Source organism: Heterodontus francisci, chromosome 22 (assembly GCF_036365525.1).
Source record: "Heterodontus francisci isolate sHetFra1 chromosome 22, sHetFra1.hap1, whole genome shotgun sequence".
NCBI lineage: Eukaryota > Metazoa > Chordata > Chondrichthyes > Heterodontiformes > Heterodontidae > Heterodontus > Heterodontus francisci.
Genome location: NC_090392.1, coordinates 77,706,617 through 77,732,674, shown reverse-complemented (window position 1 = coordinate 77,732,674; position 26,058 = coordinate 77,706,617). Strand labels below are relative to the sequence as shown.

General features: G+C 40.6%; 1 protein-coding gene across 1 annotated transcript in view; it reads left to right on the top strand.

Moving 5' to 3' along the window:
- Positions 1 to 3,438: 3,438 nt before the first annotated feature.
- Positions 3,439 to 26,058, top strand: part of LOC137381474 (coatomer subunit delta) — a 34,900-nt gene continuing 12,280 nt past the window's right edge. The window contains exons 1-5 of the mRNA XM_068054129.1: positions 3,439 to 3,608; positions 15,074 to 15,337; positions 18,385 to 18,564; positions 20,132 to 20,337; positions 22,461 to 22,619. Coding sequence (XP_067910230.1) covers positions 3,606 to 3,608; positions 15,074 to 15,337; positions 18,385 to 18,564; positions 20,132 to 20,337; positions 22,461 to 22,619 — 812 coding nt within the window. The 5' untranslated portion in view covers positions 3,439 to 3,605. The remainder of the gene's footprint in view (positions 3,609 to 15,073; positions 15,338 to 18,384; positions 18,565 to 20,131; positions 20,338 to 22,460; positions 22,620 to 26,058) is intronic.

Sequence of the window (26,058 nt, the reverse complement as noted above, 5' to 3'; positions counted from 1 at the left end):
CCGTTATAAAGACGTCTGCAAACGCGACATGAAATCGTGTGACATTGATCACAAGTCGTGGGAGTCAGTTGCCAGCATTCGCCAGAGCTGGCGGGCAGCCATAAAGACAGGGCTAAATTGTGGCGAGTCGAAGAGACTTAGTAGTTGGCAGGAAAAAAGACAGAGGCGCAAGGGGAGAGCCAACTGTGCAACAGCCCCAACAAACAAATTTCTCTGCAGCACCTGTGGAAGAGCCTGTCACTCCAGAATTGGCCTTTATAGCCACTCCAGGCGCTGCTTCACAAACCACTGACCACCTCCAGGCGCGTATCCATTGTCTCTCGAGATAAGGAGGCCCAAAAGAAAAAAAAGAATTTAAGGAAGGATGTAAATGCGTTGGAAACAGTTCAGAGAAGGTTTACAAGATGAATACCTGGAATGGGCGGGTTGTCTTATGAGGAAAGGTTGAACAGGCTAGTCTTGTATCTGCTGGAGTTTAGTAGAGTAAGAGGCGACTTGATTGAAACAAATAAGATCCTGAGGAGTCTTGACACGGTGGATGTGGAAAGGATGTTTCCTCTTGTGCGAGAATCTCGAACTAGGGATCACTGTTTAAAAATAAGGGGTCGCCCATTTAAGACAGAGATGAGGAGAATTTTTTTCTCTCAGAGTGTCGTGAGTCTTTGGAATTGTCTTTCTCAAAAGGCGGTGGAAGCAGAGTCTTCGAATACTTTTAAGATAGAGTGTAGATAGATTGTTGATAAGCAAGGGGATGAAAGGTTATCAGGGGTAGGCGGGAATGTGGAGTCAAGGTTACCATCAGATCAGCCATGAACTTATTGAATGGCGGAGCAGGCTCGAAGGGCTGAGTGGCCTCCTCCTGCTCCTAGTTTATATGTTCATATGAGACTGAAGCTCTCCAGCTTGGAAACAGACATTACCTCATTGGCATCTCATCAAAAGCAGTGTATTCTTCACATTAATTCTGATTAGTTTTTTTGTGGTGGCAAGCAAATTCCAATGGGGTAGGGCTGGAAGGTGGTCTGCGGGGTCTTTTGTCCCACCTAAGTAGGTCCATAGGCGAAGAAGTTTGAGATCTACTGCACTACCAAAGTTAGGGATTGAAACAGAGATCGTGAACATGATGGGCAGATGCTTGTGTAATAAAAAATATCAACACGGACTGGTTGAGCCAAATTGCCCTTTTGTGTGTTGTAATGTATTTAAACCAATAGGAGTATCATACCTAAAGATGACTGCACAAGTCAGATGAGCTATCCTACTCCCAGCAGGATGATTAACAATTTGGGTGCATCGGCACTCAGGTGACACTCAAAGTTAACCTTTCACTTTCAAATTCGGTTTGACGTTTTCTGTTTTTATTGTAGATTATATCTGATTGCAGATGAAAGGGTAAATGAAACCCTCCTTTGTATTTTCAATGCTATTGACCTGACAATATGCATTTTCTGTTTTTATCAAATTAAATTCAGATTCCAAGCATTGGCAAAGGATTTTATTTTGTTTTTAAACCAAAAATAAAATACAAATTACATTGTCTATGTAGTTTTATTTGAGTGTTCAATGCTTTTGACTTGACAGTGTGCATTTTTTTTTAAATTTTGGATTGCCAGTATTGGTAAAGGTTTTCAGTGTGTTAAAACAATGAAGTACATATAGCAAATTTCATGTAATCTTATCTAACATTTCAATGCTATTGACTTGACGATGCATTTTCTGCATTCATTTTTTAAAATCAGATTTCTGCACTAGTAAAGGATTTCATTTTTGCGTTTACAACCACAAATAAACTACATATTGCAAAGTTTACCTCATTTTATTTGATTTTTTCATTGCTTTTGACTGGACAGTATGCATTCTATCTTTTTAAAACAGAATATATGGCACACTTTTGTAAACTTATACAAATTTTCAATGCTATTGTCTTGACAATGTGCATTTCTGTATTTTTGTTTTAAAAAGTCAGATTTCCAACATTGACAAAGAATTTCATAATTTTTAAAAAATCACAAATTACATATTGCAAAATTTGTGTAGTCTTATTTGAATGATTTTTAAAAAGTCCTCTAGTTTGAATTATTTTTAAATGTAATCTTATTAGAATTTTTAAAAATGTAGTCTTATTTGAATTTTTAAAAATGCAGTCTTATTGAAACTATTTTTTAAAAAGTGTTATTTTAATTAATATTTTAAAATGCAGTCTTCTATGGATTTTTTAAAGTGTTATTTTTGTTCATATTTTAAAATGCCATCTTAATTGGATTATGATCATTATTAATTGTGGTCTGATTTGAATCTTTTTCAATACAGTCTTATATGAATAATTTTTTTTAAATGTAGTCTCATTTGAATTACTTTGAAGTGCAGTCTTATTTGCATTATTAGTTTTTATTTTAAAAATGAAGTCTTTTTTTAAAGTCTTATTTGCATTGATTATTTTTAAATACAGTCTGATTTATTATTTTTAATGCAGTTTTTTAAACATTTATTTTTACTAAATGCAGTGTAATTTTATTTTTAATTATTGTCTGATTCTAAATTATTATTTTGACTAAATGCAGTCTGATTTGAATTCTAATTTTGAGTAAATGCAGTTTGATTTGAATTATGATTTGAACCAAAAATAATTTGTTTTGAATTATTATAGTCTGATTTGAATTTTGATTTTTAAATGCTGTTTGATTTGAATTATAATTTTAATTAAATGCAGTATTATTATTTTTATATATAGTCTGATTTGAATTTTAATGATTTTTAAATGCAGTTTGATTTGAATTATGATTTTAACTAAATGCAGTATTATTATTTTTATATATAGTCTGATTTGAATTTTAATGATTTTTAAATGCAGTTTGATTTGAATTATGATTTTAACTAAATGCAGTATTATTATTTTTATATACAGTCTGATTTGAATTCTAATTTTGAGTAAATGCAGTTTGATTTGAATTATGATTTTAACTAAATGCAGTATTATTATTTTTATATACAGTCTGATTTGAATTCTAATTTTGAGTAAATGCAGTTTGATTTGAATTATGATTTTAACTAAATGCAGTTTGATTTGAATCATTATTTTTATGTATAGTCTGATTTGAATTTTAATGATTTTTAAATGCAGTTTGATTTGAATTATGATTTTAACTAAATGCAGTATTATTATTTTTATATACAGTCTGATTTGAATTCTAATTTTGAGTAAATGCAGTTTGATTTGAATTATGATTTTAACTAAATGCAGTTTGATTTGAATCATTATTTTTATGTATAGTCTGATTTGAATTTTGATGATTTTTAAATGCAGTTTGATTTGAATTGATATTAACTAAATGCAGTTTGATGTATAGGTAATGAATGACTCTGCACAGACACTGCCGCCTGCTCTCTCTCATGAATGAGAAGGTGGCGGTGCCCTTTGACCCGGCGTGCTGCGCGCTTCCGGTTGGAGACGTGGCCGCCGTCGCCATATTGCTGGCGCTCGGTAACGCCGCAGCTTCGCCGCCGAGCCGGAGGTCCCGCTGCGGCCAAACCGTCCCTTTATCGTCAGCAATAACACTTTCAGAACAATAACAAGCAAAAGAAGCAGTTCTCCAGACGACGTGAAGATGGTAAGGAAATGAAAGGCTCGCGGCATTTTCTTCCCCTCCCAGTCAGGCGGAGGAAAGTCCAGGCTGAGCTTGAGCTAGGCCGCACTCCCCACAAAGACTTTTCTTTAAAAATCCCCCCTCTTGCATCGCAAATTGCCGTATAACTTCTATTTTTCAATTATTGAATGAATTTGGCACTTTGTGAGGTTTGAATGGTGGGTTGGGTGGTCGAGTCTGCTAATCTGGGCTAAATACTGAACAGAACTGGGCTCTTCCCTCTTTTAAAACAGGGACGCTTTTGTTAAATTTAAATGTTGTTTTTGCGAAAGACTCCTAATTGGCAATTAAAAGAGTGCAACAGGGCTCTTGTAAAGCCAGCCTGTTTAGAGGGTTGGGACTTTTTTGGCTTAAACTTTAAATCACTTATTTAACATCTCCAACTCAAATGGTGTAAACCAGGATTGACTGCAAATAAGGAGAGCAGTTTTATCATTTGGCAGTTTAGGAGTGAAAGTTTTGGTTGTAAACCCTTTTTCAGTGCCCTATCCGATGAACTTGAGATGTTTGCAGCAGCTGATATATTTCCAACAGTTTCTGATTTTATTTCACATGTCCACCTTTTCTTTAGTTTGATCATTAAATGTGTGTCTTTCCCTATCCCTTAACATAGAGTAAGCTTTAATGTAGAAGGAGGGCTGTCAGATTTTTTTCTTCATGTGGATGTGACACATCATCACTCCATACAAAACGGTGCATGAAGGAACTGTGTTGAAAAGGTCACCTAATCACCATGCTAGAGAATGAGCAAAGTTAAGGTTTAAAATGGAATGCATAGTCTTTTAAACAAATATTATGGTCACTTTTCCTAATATTTATGTTAAGTATGAAATTTGAGTTAAAGTACAGTAGGTGAACTTTGAGTTTCTAAGTTGCTGTCATTAAGATACAATGCTGTTGAGGGGAAATTAAAACATTAGGTTCTATGTATTTGAAGTCACCTGGAATAGTATGACGTGAAGCTCTGGTAATGTGATCCTCTTTTGTTAAATGTGTACTAGATGTTAGAACTTGTCGTTTTGATGCTTCTGTGTTGATCAAAGTTTACATTTTGGGTTTTTAAAATGATGCAGGCTGAGATTTTGCTGTGTTGTCAGATCAGAGTGGAATGCTGGTGATATTTGGAGTTCTAAATTGCAACTCTGAGCATTGAATATTTCCCCACTTTTTGGACAGATATCCTTGCTTGATGGTTGTAAAGTTAGGGTTGCTTGATGGCTGCTATACAGCTGTTAACTACAAAGGTGTGCTCATGGTGTGAGTGAGTTTTAGAAAGCTGCGTGTAAGAGATATACTCGCTCTGTGTTGTTAAATGGAAATTTGAAGGAATGGTGTTCTTTGTCAAATTTTATCTTTTTTTAGCCACCAGCTCCCCAATGGCTCAATATGTAAACAGACTACTTAATGTAGTACTAAACATAAAGGTTCCAGGTTTGATACCTGGTTTCTACTGAGGTAACACACCTCAGTCGAGACAACAATTGGCCAAAGTGCCCCTTGGCCAGAGAATGGGGTGAAAATCAACCTGGTGCTTGCTGTTTGGTGTCTGGTCACTTGTGCTGGAAAGTATGTGTTTGAGAATGTGTGAGCACAGAATTGGATTCAACTGTGATTTCCCCTTCCACCATATTTGAAAACTGGCTATCACTAATTAGGGTCCAGTGTTGCTGATTGAAAATCCTGAAGTTCCTTCACTGTGGGTGTACCTATACCACATGGACTACAGCAGTTCAAGAAGGTGGCTTACCTCCACCACCTCATGGGTAATTGGGGCTGGGCAATCAATGCTGGCATTGCCAGCAAAGTCCACATCCCAGAATGGATTAAAAAAGGTGTGGAAAGTACACAAAGGTCCGAGTGTATCAAGCCTGTGTCCTCAGTACCTTGCTCTATGGCAGCGAGGCCTGGACAACGTATGTCAGCCAACAGCGACGTCTCAATTCATTCCATCTTCGCTGCCTCTGGAGAATACTTGGCATCAGGTGGCAGGACCGTATCTCCAACAGAAGTCCTCGAGGCGGCCAACATCCCCAGCTTATACACATGACTGAGTCAGCGGCGCTTGAGATGGGCTTGGCCATGTGAGCCGCATGGAAGATGGCAGGATCCCCAAAGACACATTGTACAGCGAGCTCGCCACTGGTATCAGACCCAGCAGCCGTCCATGTCTCCGCTTTAAAGACTTCTGCAAACGCGACATGAAGTCCTGTGACATTGATCACAAGTCGTGGGAGTCAGTTGCCGCCGTTCGCCGGAGCTGACTGGCAGCCATAAAGGTGGGGTTAAAGTGTGGTGAGTCGAAGAGACTTAGCAGTTGGCAGGAAAAAAGACAAAAGCGCAAGGGGAGAGCCAACTGTGCAACAGCCCCGACAAACAAATTTTTCTGCAGCACCTGTGGAAGAGCCTGTCACTCCAGAATTGGCCTTTATAGCCACTCCAGGCGCTGCTCCACACACCACTGACCACCTCCAGGCACTTACCCATTGTCTCTCGAGATAAGGAGGCCAAAGAAGGCAAGTATCAACTTGTGTGAAGTACTGAAGGGCTGTCAGCACTGTGGAAGCTTAAGGGAATCAAGGGTTATGGGGGCAGGGTGGGAAAGTGAAGGTAGAAGATCAGTCATGATATTATTGAATGGCAGAGCAGGCTTGAGGGACCATTTGGCTTACTTCTGCTCCTATTTGTTATTCCTGCCACAGTGCCAGGAGATGGCATTTGGGATGGAGGTGTAGGCTGAGTGAGAGCTTGACTGTGTTTCACAAGCCTGATGTAATATTGTGATATTTAAGAGGCTCACTAGCATGTTCATCAGTGTCACACAGTATCTCAGTTGCTTGTTACTGTGAGCTTCATGGGTGTATACCAGGATTTGCATACGTCACAAGCCAAAGACACATTGTACAGCGAGCTCGCCACTGGTATCAGACCCAGGGGCCGTCCATGTCTCCGCTTTAAAGACGTCTGCAAACGCGACATGAAATCCTGTGACATTGATCACAAGTCGTGGGAGTGAGTTGCCAGCGTTCGCCAGAGCTGGCGGGTAGCCATGAAGACGGGGCTAAAATGTGGCGAGTCGAAGAGACTTAGTAGTTGGCAGGAAAATAGACAGAAGCGCAAGGGGAGAGCCAACTGTGCAACAGCCCCGACAAACAAATTTCTCTGCAGCACCTGTGGAAGAGCCTGTCACTCTAGAATTGGCCTTTATAGCCACTCCAGGCGCTGCTTCACAAACCACTGACCACCTCCAGGCGCGTATCCATTGTCTCTCGAGATAAAGAGGCCCAAAAGAAAAAGAACATCTCAAGCCATGAATGTCAATGGATCTTGGCTCTCTAATTCATGAATAATCTGCCTGTGAGATAACAGTGCTAATTGACTTTTTCAAAGCAGGAAAAATATGCAAGTTAAAAAAAAACACAAGTAGAACTAAGCTGCCAGATTGCCAGGGTGGGACGCATGGACTACCGTATATTCACCAGCTGGTCTGCCTGATAGAAAGAATTTGTATTTCTACGGCATTTTTCACATCCTTGGGATGTTCCAAAGTACTTCACAGACAGCCAACCAACTATCTACAGCCACAAGTGCTGAGTAGATTATCCATCACAGCCTCCTCCCGAAGTCCCCAGCATCACAGATGCCAGTTTTCAGCCAATTCGATTGACTCCGCATGATATCAAGAAACAACTCAAGCTGCTGGACACAGTAGAAGCTATGGACTTTGGAACACCTCAGCTGTAGTACTGAAGATGTGCTCAAGACCTAGCTGTGTCCCTAGCCAAGCTGTCCAGTGCAGGTGCAACACTGGCATCTACCCGACAATGTAAAAAATAGCCCCAATATGTGCTGTTCACAAAAAGAAAGAAAGCAATCTGGACAATTACTGCCCCATCAGTTCACTCTCCAACATCAACAGAGTGATGGAAGGTGTCGTCGACAGTGCTATCAAGCGGCACTTACTCGGCAATAACCTGCTCACTGGTGCTCAGTTTGGATTCTGACAGGGGCACTTGACTCCTGACCGCATTACAGCCTTGGTCCATACATGGGCAAAAGAGCTGAATTCCAGAGGTGAGGTGAGAATGACTACCTTTGACATCAAGGCAGCATTTCAGAGAGTATGGCATCAAGGAGCCCCAGCAAAACTCAAGTCAATGGGAAATGGGGAAAACTCTTCACTAGTTGGAGTCCTATGTCGAACAAAGGAAGATGGTTGTGGTTGTTTGAGGCCAATCATCTCAGACCCAGGACATTGCTAAATAAGTTCCTCAGGGTAATGTCATAGACCCAACCATCTTCAGCTGTTTCATCGATGACCTTTCCTCCACCATAAGGTAAGAAGTGGGGATGTTTGCTGATTGCATAGTGTTCAGTACCATTTGCAACTCCTCAGATACAGTCCATGCCTGGACAACATTCAGGCTTGTGCTGCAAAATGGCAAGTAACATTTTCACCACACAAGTGCCAGGCAATGACCATCTCCATTTGAGAATCAAATCATCTCCCCTTGACATTCGACAGCATTAGCATTGCTGACTCCTTCTCCCCCCCCCCCCCACCCCTGTCAACATCCTGGGGGTTATCATTGACCAGAAACTTACAAGAGTGGGTTAGAGGTTAGGAATTCTGTGGCAAGCAGCTCATCTGACTCCCCAAAAATTGTGCACCATCTACAAGGCACAAGTCAGGAGTGTGATAGAATACTTTCCACTTACCTGGTTGAGTGCAGCCCCAACAATGTTCAAGAAACTAGACACCATTCTAGACAAAGCAACCTGCGTGATTGGCACCCCATCTACCACCTTCAATATTCACTCCTTCCAGCACCGGCGCACAGTGGCAAGCGTGTACCATCTCCACGATGCATTGCAGCAACTCACCAAGCCTCTTTCAACAGCACCTTGACCTCTACCACCTAGAAGGACAAGGGCAGCAGACGCATGGGAACATCACCACCTGCGAGTTCCCTTCCAAGCCACACCATCCTGACCTGGAGCTATATACAAATATGCCTACAGCAAATGAGAAATTATCTATCTTTAGTGTTGTTGGTTAAGGGGTAAATATTGAGCAGGAGATGAGGAGAACTCTTCCTCCTCTTTGAATAGTGCTGTGGGATCATTTACATCCAACTAAACAGGCAGTCAGGCCTCAGTTTTATGGCTTAGCTGAAAGACAGCACCTCCAGCAATGCAACCCTTTATTTACATGCCCCAACGCTGGAATTGGTCTTGAACACACAAGCTTCTGACTCAGCAGGGAGCATGCTATCACTGAGTCAATCTGACACTTATCTGAAAGAAAACAGTCGCATCAGTTCTCTGGGGTACAATTTCTGACTTTAATCTTACTCATGTTCGTACAAAATAAAAACATGCTGTCAATACTCAGCAGGTCAGGCAGCAGCTGTGGAGAGAAAGAAAAAGAGAATGTTTTAGTTTGAAGACCTTTTGTCAGAACTGGAAAAAGTACTCTTTGCCCCATATCCTGTAATACCTTTGGTTCACAAACTTTAAACCGGAGATTAATAACAATTGATCTAGCAGCAACTGCCATTTGTGGACACGTGTTCCAAATTTCTACCACTCTTTCCATGTAGAAGGGTTTTCTACCTCTACTGCTGAAAGGCCTGGCTCTAATTTGAGGCCATGTCCCCTAGTCCGAGACTCCCCAACCAGTGGAAATAGTTGCTATCTATCGTATTGTTTCCCTTTAATATCTCAGAACTTAGATCAAATTACTCCATAACCGTCTAAATTTTAGGGAATGCAATCCTGTATTGTAAAATTCCTCCTTGTAACTTAACCCTTGGGATCCAGGTATCATTCTGATAAATCTATGCTGTGCTCCCTCCAATGCTAATATATTCTTCCTCGCGTGTGATGTCGCGAACTGAACACAACATTCTAAATGTGGTCTCACCAGGGCTTTGCAGAACTAGCATAATTCTAGTCCCTTGTATTCTTGTCCTCTAGATATAAATGCCAGCATTCCATTAGCCTTTTGATTATTTTCTGCACCTGTCCATGACATTTAAAAAATCTATGCACATGGACTCCCAAGTCTCTCTGGGCCACTTTAAGGAGTCTTGCACCATGGAGTTATGGGTTGCAGGTGTACACCTTCAGTTCCCCACATGATCTAGTATCCATTCTGCCAATGTGTGCAGTTACTAAATAGAGGCACATCTCTACAGGAGAAGTTGGAGTTTTGTTGTGGGGGGGTGGGTGTGGCGATTGGCGCAGCTACAAGGCTAATACTTGAATGATTAGGACCCTTTCATTTAATGTACGGTAGCTGGTATGATCCTTCTAATAGTCCCTCACCATCTTTTGTAAGAAGTCAACCCAGCATCCCCTGGGTAGGAAGGCCATTAGTGGAGGGTTGGAAACGCATGCAACAACAAGTTCACTGATAATGGGTCAAAGGCAAACAGGTGGCATATAGTCCCCGGTTGTATCACTCTTTGAACAAGCTTGGGGGAAAGATGTCTGTGCGTATGTCTTTGGAACTCTGTGATTGCAATACTAGATTTTCTTTTTGGATTTTAATTTGTATTGATGTTTAGATTTGGAATTGTGACCTTTTACTTGACTTTGAGATCGAAGGGGAGGAAGGAAGAGTTATGCTTAAAAACAGGGTGTATTTTCCCTTAATGTAACTTTAGGACACTGGACAAGTTGCTTACCAGTACGCGGCAGTTTATTATAATATAACATGTATACCTTTTGAGTCCTGTACACATTTCAGTACTAATATTGATGCAGTACAGAGGGAAGTAGTCGCTGTGACAATGGGGCCAGTGTAATTGTAATAGAGTCCAGTACACTCTACGCAGGGCTTCCACACTAAGAGTGAAGGTGACTACCATCAATATCTGCAAGTTGCTCAATTAAACTGGCATAATTAGAAAGTGAGGGAAAGTTTGTGCTTAATGTTTCCTTTTTATCTATTTTTTTTTGTTTCATGGGATGTGGATGTCGCTGGCCAAGCCAGCATTTATTGCCCATCCCTAATTGCCCTTGAGAAGGTTGTTACGAATTGTAGTTAAGGTAGGTGGAGATTTTTGTTTGGTAGTGTGTAATGGCTTTGTAACTTTCTTCAGTTGGTCCTACTCTTTGCTTCTCACAGCTTTGCTGGTAAATGATCTTTTCTCCACTTTCCACCATCCCCTGGTTCAGAAGTAGGATAGGTACATTTTCCCAAATCACTGGATGCCAGTCTCAAAGCAGTTGACAGGATGGGTATGAGTGAGTGTTATTTGGGGTAATTTGTTCCCTTCATTTAAAATTCTCCTGGTGGTAAAACATGTGACCTCCTTTCAGCACCATAAGGGCATAAGAAATAGGAGCAGGAATAAGTCATTCAGCTGCACCTTCCCGCACTATCCCCTATTGTACTGTCTGGAAAGCTGTGGTTTAAGGCAGTGACTGCTCAATCTAGAGTGATATGCTGAAAACATGACATTTTTCATCATTCTGTAAGCTTAATTTCTAGAGTAGCGTTATGAACTTTGTTTCGCCATGGTATAAAAGTGCCCTCAATAATTTGAGTGCATTCTGCAAATCGCCAAGAATGGAAGTTGTGAAAACAAAAATTTTACACTAGTGCAGTGGGGATGTCCTCAGTTTGAATTAAAGCACTTGCTTCAGATGGAGAAGGAGCTTTGTCCTACATCTGATCCAATCTGGAACCTAACTTGGGAAGCTTGATGTCTATCACAATTTGTTCTTCCGTTACTGACATCCATCAACTTAACCAAAGTTCACCCAAATTTTTAACTTTTTCTTGAACTTTATACATTGAGGTTCAAATAGACTATAAATATGGTTATTAACTAGGTTAGATCTTTGGAACTCTTGCATTGCTGATTCACACCATATGATCATTATGCAACATCTGTTACTTAAAGTACCTGTATTTATAATTTTGAATTCAAACCTATTCACATGAATATAATAAACTATTGTAGTTGTGCATTTGTAATCCTACTTGAATTAACATTCAGAATATCAACCTGATATCTGATTTTTTGGTTTCCAGTAGCAACTTGCCGCTTTCAATTTTCAGTCTGTTACGAGGTAAAATCCACCTCCGATTTCTTTTTGTGCTCTGACAGGTTCCGGGTCAGTGGATGTGACTGGTGATGAACCCATTCTATCTGCAGTACATGGTGGTGTACCTATGAATGAATTTAATCAGTCCTTGTATATAATTTCTGAAGTTATTTCCACTATCAAAATAAGTTGTGAATTCTTGGAAAATCTGACTTATTGAAAGATCTGTAGGATCCGTAGAATGTGATGCTGGTGCATGGCATTCTTGTGTTTATAATGTTGCAACCACATTGTACTCCGATTTGAAAGTATTGTCGAAACATGTGCTGTGTGAAAGTGCTGCATTCTTACCCATGCTCCTCTGTGTACCTAAGACTCAATACTGTAGCAGGCAAGGTTGAAGCGTTTGGCATTGCAGTTGCTGAAGAGCTTCATTGACTTTATAAGAAAGATTAAGTTGTCTGCATTTATAGTGTGCAGTGCTCTGCAGTTTGCAGTGGTGTTATGTAGAGATCAGAATAACATCACAATAAACATTTTACTTTGATCAAATATTGGGACTTCAGTATGTGTAGACATGAATTAACAGTTGATTAACATATGGCCTGAGGGGATAATTAATCCAGGTTGGTACTTCGCATCCTGATGTACATAATCTTAAATGGAGATTTACAGCATAACTCACTCACGAAGTAACTTAAATTATTTCCACTAAATCTGTTCCAACGATTGCAAATTAATCTTTTTATATAATCCACTTTCTTCTACAAAGCATTTCAATTTTCCTTCAATGAAAAGGTGATCTAGTCTTGTCAAATGGGGGAAGAGTTTGTCATTCACTATTCATTTGCAAGAACAAATTTAAACTGACACTAGTATAGTTGAGTACCATATTGGGATTCAGTTTTCATGTGGAGAGTGTTGTATAAACTTCATAGTAGATTGATTTCTTGAAGTTTCAATTTACAAGATTTCCCTTTACCATGGCTAAAGATCCCACAAATACTTCAAATATTTTTAAAATAAGGTTTGTTTTGTCTAATTGCATTTACTCATTCATGGTATAGTGATATTCTCATTGTCATAGAGAGCCACAGCACTGAAACAGGCCCTTCGGCCCATCGAGTCTGTGCCGACCAACAACCACCCATTTATACTAATCCTACATTAATCCCATATTCCCTTACATCCCCACTTTCCCTCAATTCTCCTACCACCTACCTATACTAGGAAATCTGATTCCCAACCCAGAAATGGTCCCACTGTTCCAGCAGGGACCAAGTGCAGAAGATTCCAACCAAGGTGTCTGTTCATTCTTATTTCTTGTGATTTTCTTTCTGTTTTCCTGATAGCTGGGGATTGAATTTGATGGATGCTAACCAGTAGAGTGGTATTTGTACTCCTTTTTGAGCTGAATAATACAGCTGGTGCACCACATAGAGGCATAATGATTTCGCAGGCACTTTGTTGTCAGTTTCTCTGTGGTTGTGGTATTTTTCCCCCATATTGTACTTCAGAACAGGACTGGAATTCACTTTCCTGACACTTTAAATGACAGTTATGTTTGACTTAACACCTTGTTTATAGTCAGAATTGAATGGTACAAGTGTTATTAATAGAAACCTGTTTCTGTATGTAGCAAATGTAGTACTTTCTATTTACCTATTCGGCCATCAAGGGAGCAGATGTTTTCACTTTTTCTGTTTAGATTGGGTGCTTTCACAGCTGCTGGTTCTACTTAGTCAGCTGCACCAATGCAGCTATTTTAAAATCACTCATCAGAACTCTGTAATTCGTGATACATTCTGCAAAGGCTAGAAATAGTTTATCCAGGCCAACAATGATGAGTATCACAGCAAGCCCTTTGCCTGGGTCTGACTTGCAAATAGGGAAAATTAGCCAATATTCAGACTCTTAGTCATTGCTTAGTGATCTTTTTTGTACAATGGGCATTGAGTGAGGGCTGGATTTGGCTTGCCTCTCTGTGATAGTGGCCACTGTGTAAGTCGCACCTGAAGAATAGTCAGTTCAGACAAGGTACTACAGACTTACAAGTATCTGACTTCAGAAGAAATGAGGTCAGAGAAAATTCCTTCAGTGTTTATTGCAGCACAATCAATTTCATAGCTTTTGGCTACGAGTTTTTGAATTGGGTTGAATCTTCAGTTTCTTATGCTTTTCCTGTAAGTTGTCAGTTAAATTTCCATTAATCAACAAATAAAATACCTTTTTAATGACTGCATTTTAGAATATTTGCATTCTACACTTCCAAACTGTTCAGATATAGTTTTTTAAAAAAATACTGTTTTCTCCGCCTTCACTCCCGAAGGCTTCTAGAGTTGTCGCTTCATGTTCCTGGTCACCTGGGAGTACATCCCCTGAGTGGTTATTCTCAGTGTTAACTTTGGCTAGTGGTGGCACTTCCACACCTGAACCAGGAGTTGTGTTTTCCTGCCTTATTCGAAGATTTGAATGCATAATCTGGGCTGACACTTCTCTGCAGTACTAAGGGGATTGGGGAATTCTCCAGAGTTTATCTAACTGATGTGTGTGGGACATTGCTGCATGCATTTCCCAGTCATCGGTGACTAACTCTAAAAGTAATTAGTTGTAAAGCACTTTGGGACGTGAAAGGTACTATATAAATGCAAGTTCATTCTGAGAGAGTCTGAGTGTTGGCACGTTATTTGTGCGGAAATGGGGAAAGAAAGGAGGAGTGGGGCTAACTGGATTGCTCTTCGAAAGAGATGGCGCAGACTAGATGGACCGGATGACCCCTTGCTGTGCTGTACTATTCTATGATCACAGATGAACCTGACCCTGAGGCTTATCTTGGGGTTAGGTTGCCAATTTGCCCCTGATTAAATTCAGTTTTGTATTGTGTGCTGATGCCTGATGGGAACTTGTTTGCTGCTCATTGTACTACTAAATAGTTCTGAAGCTTAAGATTTGCGCAAACGCACTTACCTCCAAAGTTACGTCCCTGGTTTAAGTTTGAAAACTTATTGCTGGCCTGACCCAAAATGATTGTCCATAGTTAACCAGTCCAAGCTGTGTGCATTTGATGCTATCATCTTCATTCAGAGGCCCCCAAAGTAAAACTCTTATTTTAAGGGGCATTTGCTGCATCCAATAGCATAAGACTGTTTTTTAAAAAAAAAAATTGCTTCCGACAGCCAATTTGAGCCACCATTGCTCTTTCCCTGGGTACATATGTAATACTATTTTTGAGTTGGATGAGGTATTTATAATCGACTTCTGGTGCAATTGAATTTGTCTAGTCAACATATTTCAATAGTTTACTTCATTTGGGTGGGAACCTGCTGTAATTTCCCCCTTGTTAACTGCTTTTTCTCCTCCCTCCCCTCTAGGTGCTGTTGGCTACAGCTGTTTGCACCAAAGCTGGGAAGGCGATTGTCTCACGGCAGTTTGTGGAAATGACAAGGACCCGAATTGAAGGTTTGCTGGCAGCATTCCCCAAACTAATGAACACTGGGAAGCAGCACACGTTTGTGGAGACAGAAAGTGTGCGATACGTTTACCAGCCACTGGAAAAACTCTACATGGTGTTGATCACAACCAAAAATAGCAACATCCTGGAAGATCTGGAAACACTCCGTCTCTTCTCTCGAGTGGTAAGAGCAATAAACCCAAGCTGCTGAGAATACAGAAAGAGAGACATTCTGAATTGGATATTGGTATGCCACTGATAATTGGTGCAACTGAATTTATCATTATCATTACCCCTAGAAACCAGCATTTCCATTGCTTTCTTCACTGCCTATGCAAAATCAAACTCCTTGACCAACTAATTATGCTACGAGCATGATCCTAGAATGATCCATCCCAAATAGTAATTCATCAGGAGAAGTTGTCTTTATCTGTAGCAGCTTTGGAGGAAAGCATTGGGAAATAGAACATAAATCAGGAGGAGACAAATGTGGGCTAAGGGGAGAAGGGAATGTGTAAGATGATGCTGGTGGGAATGTTGAATGTGTTGTCAAAATCGATCCACCAACAATTTGAGTCAAGTCTAAATGTTCTGACATTGGATTAGCTCTTTTAGATTTCTACATGTTTTCTACCATAACATTGAGCAAATATAGGCTTCATTCACCACCTTACCATCCTTTTAAATGTATGGATCAGGCTGTTGACTTGCAAGAGATTGTGCTGACAAGCTCATGTCTCTCCACGGCAAGTTAGATCCTTCACATGCTACCTCAGCGGTGGGATTGGTTTACCTATTTGGTAAGTAGTTTAGTTCTTTGCAACCTTTATCATTTGCATCAAATGAAGATAATGAACATACTAGCTATTGCTGTGAGGATTGGTTTCATGTATTTGGTGATGTTGCAAAGCTCTGTGGCAAGGTGACAAGTGGAAGAGAGTTGTGTAATACATGATGTCTGGACCAGTTAGATGTTCTGAGGAAAGGCAGATGGATTTTTATGGTGAAATTGTCAGGGGGGCTGGGGCGAGTAGAATAACTGAGACATAATGGTATGCTAAGTCACGTTGCCCTGTCACTGTGTATTTTGAGTTACGATGTCTGCTTTGGCTCCGTGTCAAAGTTGTGGGTTCAAACCCCACTTGAGACTTGAACGCATAATCTACACTCACACTCTAGTTCAGCACTGAGAGAGGGCTGCACTCTGGGAGGTGCACAAATTGGCTGCCACATTTGCCTACACTTAAATTACTATACATCAAAAGTAATTAATTGATGCTGAAGCACTTTGGGACATACTGTGAATGTGCAGAGTTCTTTATGAATGCAAGTTCTTTTTATATGCATTTACATTGGAAAGGCAGTTTAATGTTTTAACAAGAAATAGCTATTTTTTCTGGGGTTATGGATCGTTGCTTGACTAAATATCCAAGTGCCTCATTGGCTTTTCAAGCACATGGCAGATTACTGTCATTAAGGGCTAAAGTAAGATTTGAGTGAGATGGGGTATTCTAATTACATTCTCAGGAAGTTGACCCAAATTGAAAAGATCGAGTTAATCACTTCATAAATTCAGTTCTTTTCTCGTGATTTGTATGCAACTTTGTTGTGGAGAACAGTAAAGCTTAGAAAACGGTACCTTTCACTCTTCTTTCATCATATCTTCAATTGAGAGTGCATTGCACGAGTCAGTTATGCCAGTAATATATCAACTAGCTGAGCTTGTAAGGAGGCCAAGAGAAAACTGCTAGCAGAGCAAAGCTGAAGTCCAAGTTTGGTGTGCTTTGCAATCCATATATTTTTGAGGCAACGCAGTTAGATTGTTTCAATGATCTCTTAACTTTCTGTACCTGCACCAGGACTTTAATTACGTAATTCTTCCTGTCCAACGAAAAGCAATCTATGGCCTAATACATTCCTTTTTTTTCAGTAGATCGTAACACAGAGCTTCAGAATAGGTCTGCTCTATTCATATTTCTAAGACATCGGCTTTTAAAGTTGCAATAATTTTCCTGTGGAAGTGTTGAATTTGATAAGTTTCCTTTGTTCCTGGTGGTATGTTAGTGAATCCTCATGCTTGTGTTGTGACTTATGGAACAGAAGCATTCACAACAAATTGTAGCGCTCAATCTTGAGCCATTATTTTTGACTTGAATTTCCCAAAAAGTAACTTGTTTTTTTTCTTGGATGTTTTTGTTAGACTTGTTGGAAGTGTAAGAAAACAGTGGTAACATATCAACTTGTGAATAAAATGAGTAGAATGCAACAGTTGAGCATAAGCTGTTCCCTGGTCCGACTGTGTTTAGTGTTAAGGTTTGGCCGCCAATACCCAAAGGCGATACTTAAGCTATGGAGACAGAAGAAATCCCAGAGGCTGATCCCTAGCATCTAAGGATTCAGCTATGAAATACTTGAGAAACTGGGGCTTATTTGCCTTCAAAACAGGTGACAGAAGGGATTGTATGGAGGCATGAGATACAAAAGGCATCTAAGTTTATTTTGGAGCACTATTTCAAGATGGGCCAGAATACTTGAGTAAGAAGAGGCCTTTAGCTTAGAACTTAGGAAGGGAAAGTTTAGAATAGGTGTTGGGAAGAACATCTTCGTGTAAATGAACAGCATTTGGAGTGTTCTGTGTAGTTATAATGTCCCTCCCCATCTCTTTCTATCTTGTGTGATCTCTCCCTCCAGTATGCTCCTCTAAAGGCATTACATGGGGTATGGTCACTTAGGACAGCCTTATGGTGTTTGGTCAGCCTGAGCTTGTCCTCACCTGATAGCTGTGGTGGAAAATGCATGTGGCTCTTTGGGTTGTAATGAGGAGCTAAGATTTCCTTTGCCCCACCTCTGGTGCTGGGTGCCAAGGCCACTTGTGCATGAACTTCAGCTAACTGAACACACTGCTAGTCAAATCTGGACTGTTTAATCTGTCTGATTTGGTGGTACAGTACATTAAGTGGTGCCTTTCCTCATTAGCCAGTTGAATGGATTTCTGTTTCCTGTATCATGTTTAAATATTATTGAATTGCTGAAATTGGATAACTGATCATTACATGTTTGTGACATTACATGTTTGGGCAGACTGAAACCTGTTTAAAAAACCAAATGTTGTACAGTGGTATTCTGATTATCTTTTTAGAATTCGGTTAATTTTTTTTACTTATTTTTGTTTGCCTTCCTGGTAGCTGCTGCATATAATTTCAATAAGTGTTTCTTTTGCTTGTTTAATAGATTCCAGAGTATTGCAGAGTCCTGGAGGAGAGTGAGATATCCGAGCACTGCTTTGATCTGATTTTTGCCTTTGATGAAATTGTGGCTCTGGGTTACCGTGAGAACGTTAACCTGGCCCAGATCCGAACATTCACAGAAATGGACTCCCACGAAGAGAAAGTTTTCCGAGCTGTCAGAGAGGTAATTGAAATAGAAGTTAAGGCAATGCAGGGGTGTACAGTCAAAGTGTGGAGCCCAGACATATGAAGAGGTAGGGTATCAAACTGTTAGTCAACGTTATTGTAGTAGTATTTTCTAACTGGTATAGAATTTACAACACAGAAATGGGTCATTTCTGCTTCTCTCTCGATTAGTATATTCCTTTATTCCTCGTGTTTATTTAGCTTCCCCTTAAATGCATCTGTGCTAATCCCCTTCGTTACTCCTCATGGTAGTGAGTTCCACATTCTTGCCACTCATTAGAATTTTAGTTTTTTAAAAAAAAGAGGGAAAAACAGCCCTGACTTTCTACAAATATGGATAGATTACGTGTATGTGATTAAAAATAATCAGGAAAGTTTTGGAAAATTGAATCCGTACCTTAATGCAGTACTTAAAGGTGGCACAGTTGGTAGCACTCTTGCCTAATATCAAGCCCAATCCAGACGCTTGAATTCATAATCTACACTGATGCTCCACTGCCATACTGTGGGAGTGCTGCCCTTTTGGATGGTTAACCTGAGGTGCCTTCAAGTAGACCAAAAATGTCTTATGGCACCATACGAAGAAGAGCAGGAGAGATCTCCCTGGTGTCCTTGTTAAAATGTTATATCTCAGCCAACCTAACTAAAACAGGTTATCTGGTCATTTATCTCATTGCTGTTTATGGGCCATTGCTGTGTGCAAATAGTTTGTCTAAGCTACAACAGTGATATACTTTAAAAAATATGTCATTGGGTTTGAAGTGTTTTGGTGCATCTGAAAGTTTGTGAAAGGGTTTATATAAAATGAATATTCAGTCACTTTTCAGTAGAAATTACATTTTAACAACAACTTGTAGTCTAATGTTTCAAGTGTGTAAAGCAAACTCTGCAGAATTAAATATAAATTGAAATTGAGCTGATTGAGCCGTTAAGATATCATTGTGTTGGATAATGTTGGAACCTTGGTCTGGCGAATCAGAAGTACTGAAAGGATTATCACTGGTTAGTCACATACCTTCTGCTTCTTGGACCCATGTTCAAATCCAGCCCAGGCTGATGGAGTGAAATCCACCCACCATATAAAGTTCCTATGTAAAATTAGATTGTGGAAGTTTAAATCCATTTATTTGTTTTCTGGGCACTTGTAATGTATTTTTAGAGTTGCCTTGAGAAGTGTTGGTGGGCTCCTGATGTTTCCAAGATGGTGATAGGCAGGAATTACAGTGCTTTGACCTAGGAAAAACAAAGACATGGTGACTTGGAGGTCAGGTCCCATGATGTTGAATGCTAATTGACAATCTAGATGGATACAGGATGGTTGGTATGAGAATCAGTCACATTAGTGGAGTAGGAAGGGATGTTCTGAAGTTCTGTATAACTGTACCATGCCTCACCTGGGGAATGCTGAGTGACAAAAGAGAAAAGTGCCCCATTTACTATATGCTGGGCACAAAATTCCGAAAAGGAAGGCTGTGCTCATGGTCCATTTCTGTTGTGTTGTGAGCTTTTGATGTATGGAATGGTTGGTTTTTGGGCTATGATTGTTTTTTGTGTTTTCCATTCAGACACAAGAACGTGAAGCAAAAGCGGAGATGCGTCGAAAGGCCAAGGAGTTGCAGCAGGCTCGCAGAGACGCAGAGAGGCAAGGCAAGAAAGCTCCTGGCTTTGGTGGATTTGGCAGTGGAGGAATCTTGGGCAGCTCAGCAGCATCCATGATAACCGATGCCATCATCGAACCAGAGAAGCCAAAGATGACCCCAGCAGTAATGAGGTGGGTTGCAATTTCCAGTGTTCACATGGCCTAGTTAATGCAGAAAATCCCATTTGTTTTCTTGTCAAGCTGCTGATTGTATTGTAAGAGAGGCTGTCATGATATGTTGCATGGATGTGACTGACCTTCGCATTTTGTATGCGTGCTCTGTGGGTGCACTTCATCAGGGTTGGGCACTGCTGTACTTCTGTCGTGCATTATGCAGCTTTGATTTGTTTACTAACTGCAATTTTTATTTTCAATGACAAAGGGGTAATGACCACATCCCTTTTTTTAAAAAATTGGGGGGGGGAAATGGGAAATGGACCACTGTTTGGAAGTAGACCAACAGAAAGTATTGGTTAGGTGAGCCCAAGCTTGGACTTCAAAATTCTCTTGAAGGAAGGGAAAACTGAAGAAGGATGGGAGTTCTGCTGTTTTGATGTATGGTGAAAGAATGACTTGTCAGATGAAGCAGTGAGTCTTCATTTGAACAGGCAGCACCTGAGAAGAAGGACCATGCAGGATAATCTATTGGGGTTCTAGGAGGAATGATAAAACATTTCAAAACCATGCTGCACTTTAGTTTCAACCTCCCCTCTTGACATCAATCAAACTACATCAGAAAAGAGGTTACATCTCCAGAACGCTTCAGGACTAACAGCATTGTGGAATACTACTTTCATGACCTTTACTATATTGCGATGCTGTCGCAATGCAATGATGGTTCATGAAGAAAGTGGAGCATCGTTTACATCTGTATTTTGCCCTCGTCAGTCGCTCACGGGGTCATTTGCTACTCGTGCTCCTGCTTCCTCTCAGTTTACAGGAAATTAAAGAATTTGCATTAAGGTACATCATGTGAATTTGATTTTATTGTACGTGTGTTTTAATCTTTTATGTTTGATATAGTCTAGGGTCAGTATACCTTTACTCAACAGGGCTGCTGTCACCTGCTTGAATGTCAACGATGTATTAGAAGTGTGAAAGATAATGTGAATGAAATAAGTGGGTTCCAATATATAATGGAAGCTAATGTGACAAAGGTCTCTCTTATCTTTTACCCTATGACAGCTTTAGAACCGTGTGACTTTTTTCTAAAGAGCTTGCATCATCTCAGCATTTCTGTTCTATTTTTTTCCATGTATGTTACAAAGACTTTTTTAAACAATTTGAACCTTTGCCAGTACAGGTTTGGATCTGACCAGCCTGGTTTAAAGTTCTGATCTATGCCTGCAGGATGTTGGCTCATTGCCAGCAATGATTAAAAAAAAATCTTTTAAAATGGTTAGATATTGAACACAGAAAATGCTGCAGCATCTATGGAGAGAGAAACAGTTAATGTTTCCTGTTGATGACCTTTTGCGACCTGCTGAGTATTTCTAGCATTTTCTGTTTTTCTTCCAGATTTCCGGCATCCACAGTATTTTGCTTTTGTATTATATATTGAACATGTCTGGAATTTCTTGAGTAGGAAAAAAGAGTCTTTATTCCCTGTAGCTTTCCTTACCTGCCAGTAGTGACGCTGTTCAATTATTGTTGGGTAGCATGAAGAATTGAAGAGTCGGTTAGTTCCTTTGGCCTGTTTCAGTTTCTGCGTTATGTTAGTTGTGATATATATTATAGACCAAACCTGTGCCATTTTAAACCCATTATCGCTTAATTGTGTTCTCTTGTGGATTAAGGGCTGATGCAGCAGGTCTTGCGTGTGAAGCTGGTTTATATATAATCAGGTATGGTTTGCTTCAATTGCTCTCAGTAATGCATGGGGAGGGGGCCCTTCCTACAGCATCCAGTACGTGGTAGCCCATTGAGTTGAAGGCCTTTTTTTCATTATTCAGATTGCTTCTGCTTATCTTGGCTTGATTGTGGTATCGCTGTCTGCATAATAGACTAAAACGTTTGCAGATTTACGTTGATACAGACATATAGTTGGTGTACTGAACCAAGCATTTTTGGGGAAGTTCTGCATTGTCATGAATGTTAAGAGTTTAATGTGTTCTGTTGTATGTGCAAGAACTGGTAGATATACAATGGCAAATGTGAAAATTTTGGCATGACGTGTTAGCTGGTCGATGAGATAATTGTGTTTAAGCTTGGTTATCTCTTGAAACCTAAAGTGTAGCTTCTCTTTATTTCCTCAGACCTTCTGGTCCAAGCAAGGCCTTAAAACTTGGAGCAAAGGGAAAGGATGTGGAGAATTTCGTAGACAAGCTGAAGTCAGAAGGAGAACAGATTAGTTCCTCGACTAAGCGTTCATCAGAAGCAGCTAAAGTACTGTCACCTCCTGTTAATGTAGAAAGGTGAGTAATGACCTTGCTCTGAACATAGTCTGTGCAAACTTAGAAATTTCCTTAGGTGTGGCATTTTAATACTAAATGTACAGATTTCTTATAACTGACATCTGTTGTTCAAAACCATTTCAATGGGGAGAGCAGCAAAACTTATTTCCTAGCATCACGCAAGACTATCCTAGCAAAACTGTACTCATAGAGGGTCTTAAGGAGAAATGTGTACAGTTTATTTAAACCTTGGCTAATATGGTAATGTTACCTTTATTCTCAACTTGACTATTCCATTACTCTTCTGGCTCCCCTCCCACCTTGCATCCTCCGTGAACTTGAGCTTACCCAAAATGTTGCTGCCTGTACCCTAAATTGTATCAATTCCCATTCACCCATCTTCTCTGTACTCGCTGACCCACTTTGACTCCCACTCCGGCAATGCCTCAATTTAAAAATTCTCATTCATGTTTTCAAATCCCTCTGTGGCCTCGCCCTTCCCTATCTCTAATCCTACAAACCTCCCATATCTCCTCTCTCTTTTCTCCACCCCCCACCCCCCCACCCCGCAGTTCTGGCCTCGTGCGCATCCCCGATTTCCTTTGCCTCCCCATTGGTGGCTGTGCCTCCAGCTGCATAGGCCCTAAGCTCTGGAATTTCCTCCCTAAACATCTCTGCCTCTACCTCTTTCTCCTCCCTTTAAGATGCTTCTTTAAAGCTGCCTCTTTGACCACTTGTCCTAATAGTTTTCCCCATGTGGCTCGGTGTCAGGTTTTTTGGTAACGTTTCCTATGATGTGTATTGGGGTGCTTGACTGCATTTAAGGTACTATAGAAATGCAAGTTTTTGTATTTGTGACAAACAATGTAGGATTTATTGTCATGCGGAAAGAGCAACACAATCAGCAAAATTAACTCCATTTGTAGGCGACACTGTTGAAAGTATCACTTGCAGTGACTTCCTGCTCCTGCAGTTACCTCCTCGTGTTCCCCAAGGATCAATCCTTGGCAACCTCCTAGTTCTCATTTACATGCTACCCCGCAGCAACGTCACCTGAAAATAGCGTTAGTTTTCACATGTATGCTGACTGCACCCAGCTCTACTTCACCATCACCCCCCTCAATTCTCCACTGTTGCTAAATTATCAGACTGCTTATCCCACATCCAGTACTGAATAAGCAGGAATTTGCTCCAATAAATATTTGGAAGACCAAAGTCATTGTCTTCAGCCCCTGCTACGACTGTGCTCCCTAGCTACAGACTCTTAACGCTCTTCATGTCAACTGTTTAAGGTTGAACCAGACTGCTAGTAACCCTGGTGTCATATTTGACCCTGAGATGAGCTTCTGACCACATCGGTGGCACCACTTAAACCACCTATTCCATCTCAGTAACATCTCCTCCTGATTCCGACCCTGCCTCAGCTCATCTTCTGACACACCGCTCCTGAGCTTGCTGGCCTACATTGACTCCCAGTAAAGCAACACCATGATTTTTAAAATTCTCATCCTTGTTTTCAAATCACTCCATGACTTTGTCTCTCCCTCTCTGTAATCTTCTAGCCCCACAACTCTGATATCTGAGCTAAGCTAATTCTGGCCTCTTACAAGCATCTATGATTTTAATTACTTCACCATTGGCAGCTGTACTTTCAGTTGCGTAGGCTCTGGAATTCTCTCCTTCAACCTCTGACTCTGCACTTCTCTTTCCTCTTTTATGATGCTCCTTAAAACCTACCTCTTTAACCAAGTTTTTGGCGATCTGTCTTCAGTGTCTCAGTGTCATATTTTGATTTGTAGTGTTCCTGTGAAGCTCTTTGGGATGTTTCATTATGTCAAAGGAGCTATATAAATACAAACCTCATAAATAACCTCCTACCACTTGCGTATTTCCAAAGTGTAGATACGTTTGCTATATTTGAATCTGCAGCTGCATGCAATAATTTCCTTGCACGTCTTAATGGGCTCCATCCTGCGCTCAAATTCACCTTTGAAATGGAGCAGTCAAATGAGCCCTTTCCTTGATGTACTAGTTGATAAATCTGTTGAGTTCTCTACCACGGTCTACCGCAAACCTGCCTTCACTAGTCAATATGCGTGTTGGGATTCTTACAGTTCCACACGCTATAAAATTGGTCTTATCGGCAACCTCGTAAATAGGGCCTGTGCCATTTGCTCACCATGCAAACCTGATGCTGAAATACAGCGAATCAAGGGCATCCTACCTGACAATGGCTACCCTGATCAGAGCATTTCTTGCTGTATATCGCGCAAACCTATGAACGGGCCTAAGGCCGTCATATTCGGCCCTGAAAAGTGCCTAGTCTACCTCAAACTACCCTGGAAGGGTAACGTCCCAAAAATTTGAGCAACAGGTAAAGCTTGCTATTTCACGCTGCTACTGTGCAGTAGCAACACGTGTGGTGTTCGCCACTAACAGGATGCTACTGTCAAGCCAAAAAGACATTCTGCCTGTCTCAAGTGAGTAATGTGATTTATGAATTTCAATGCCAGCGTGATGCTAGGTATATATACCCGTACGTCCCAAAGACTGGTGGATCATATCAAACAACATGCCCCTTCCGTTGTTCACGACGGGCAAGGTACAGGCCGTACCCAACCAGCCTGTGCTTGCAAATCTCAAAACAGTGTCTAACGTTAAATGTGACTCTGCGATTGAACAATATCTGTTGAATAATCCTCTGTGTTAAGAATTACGCTGACAACCAATTTAAGATTGTCAGTTGGGCTCACAGTGTGGCACATTTGCACATACTGGAAGCTGCATATATTAATGCACAGGGCCCTGTTCTTGGCAGACTGAAAGAACATGTACACACGTTGCGCTTGTTTCATGCTGAACAAAATAACTGACAGCCATTTGCTGGTTCATTGGTCAAGGCATTGCCCTGAGGAATCAGAGTCAAGCTGCCTGGTTGAAATTTCAAACAAAGCTTGGCAGTTAGCTGTCAGTCACCATAAACTGGTGCATTCTTCATGGCAACACTTCTACCAATCAGAGTTCACTGGCCATCCAGTCAGCACTCTCTTATGCAGTATAAGTTGTTTTCCCTTAAGTTGGTTATTGGGTATTGTCCTGTTGAGTGCAAGATGAAAAGCTTTGATGACATGTCTCTGTTTTCAGCAGTTCTAAATACAAGTTGGTGTTGCAAGTGTCCAGTGCAGAGAATGGATTCTACATTCTAGTAAAACTTTGTGTCACCAATTAGCTTAACAGTCAGACAGTGCACAAGAGCAAATAAAAAACAAGAAACACTGAAAATACTCAGGTGGTCAGGCAGCATCTGTGAAGAGAGAAGCAGAGTTGACGTTTCAGGTAACACTGACCTGAAATGTTAATTCTGCTTCCCTCTCCACAGGTGCTGCCTGACCACCTGAGTATTTCCAGCGTTTCTTGTTTTTATTTCAGATTTCCAGCATCTGGAGTATTTTGCTTTTAT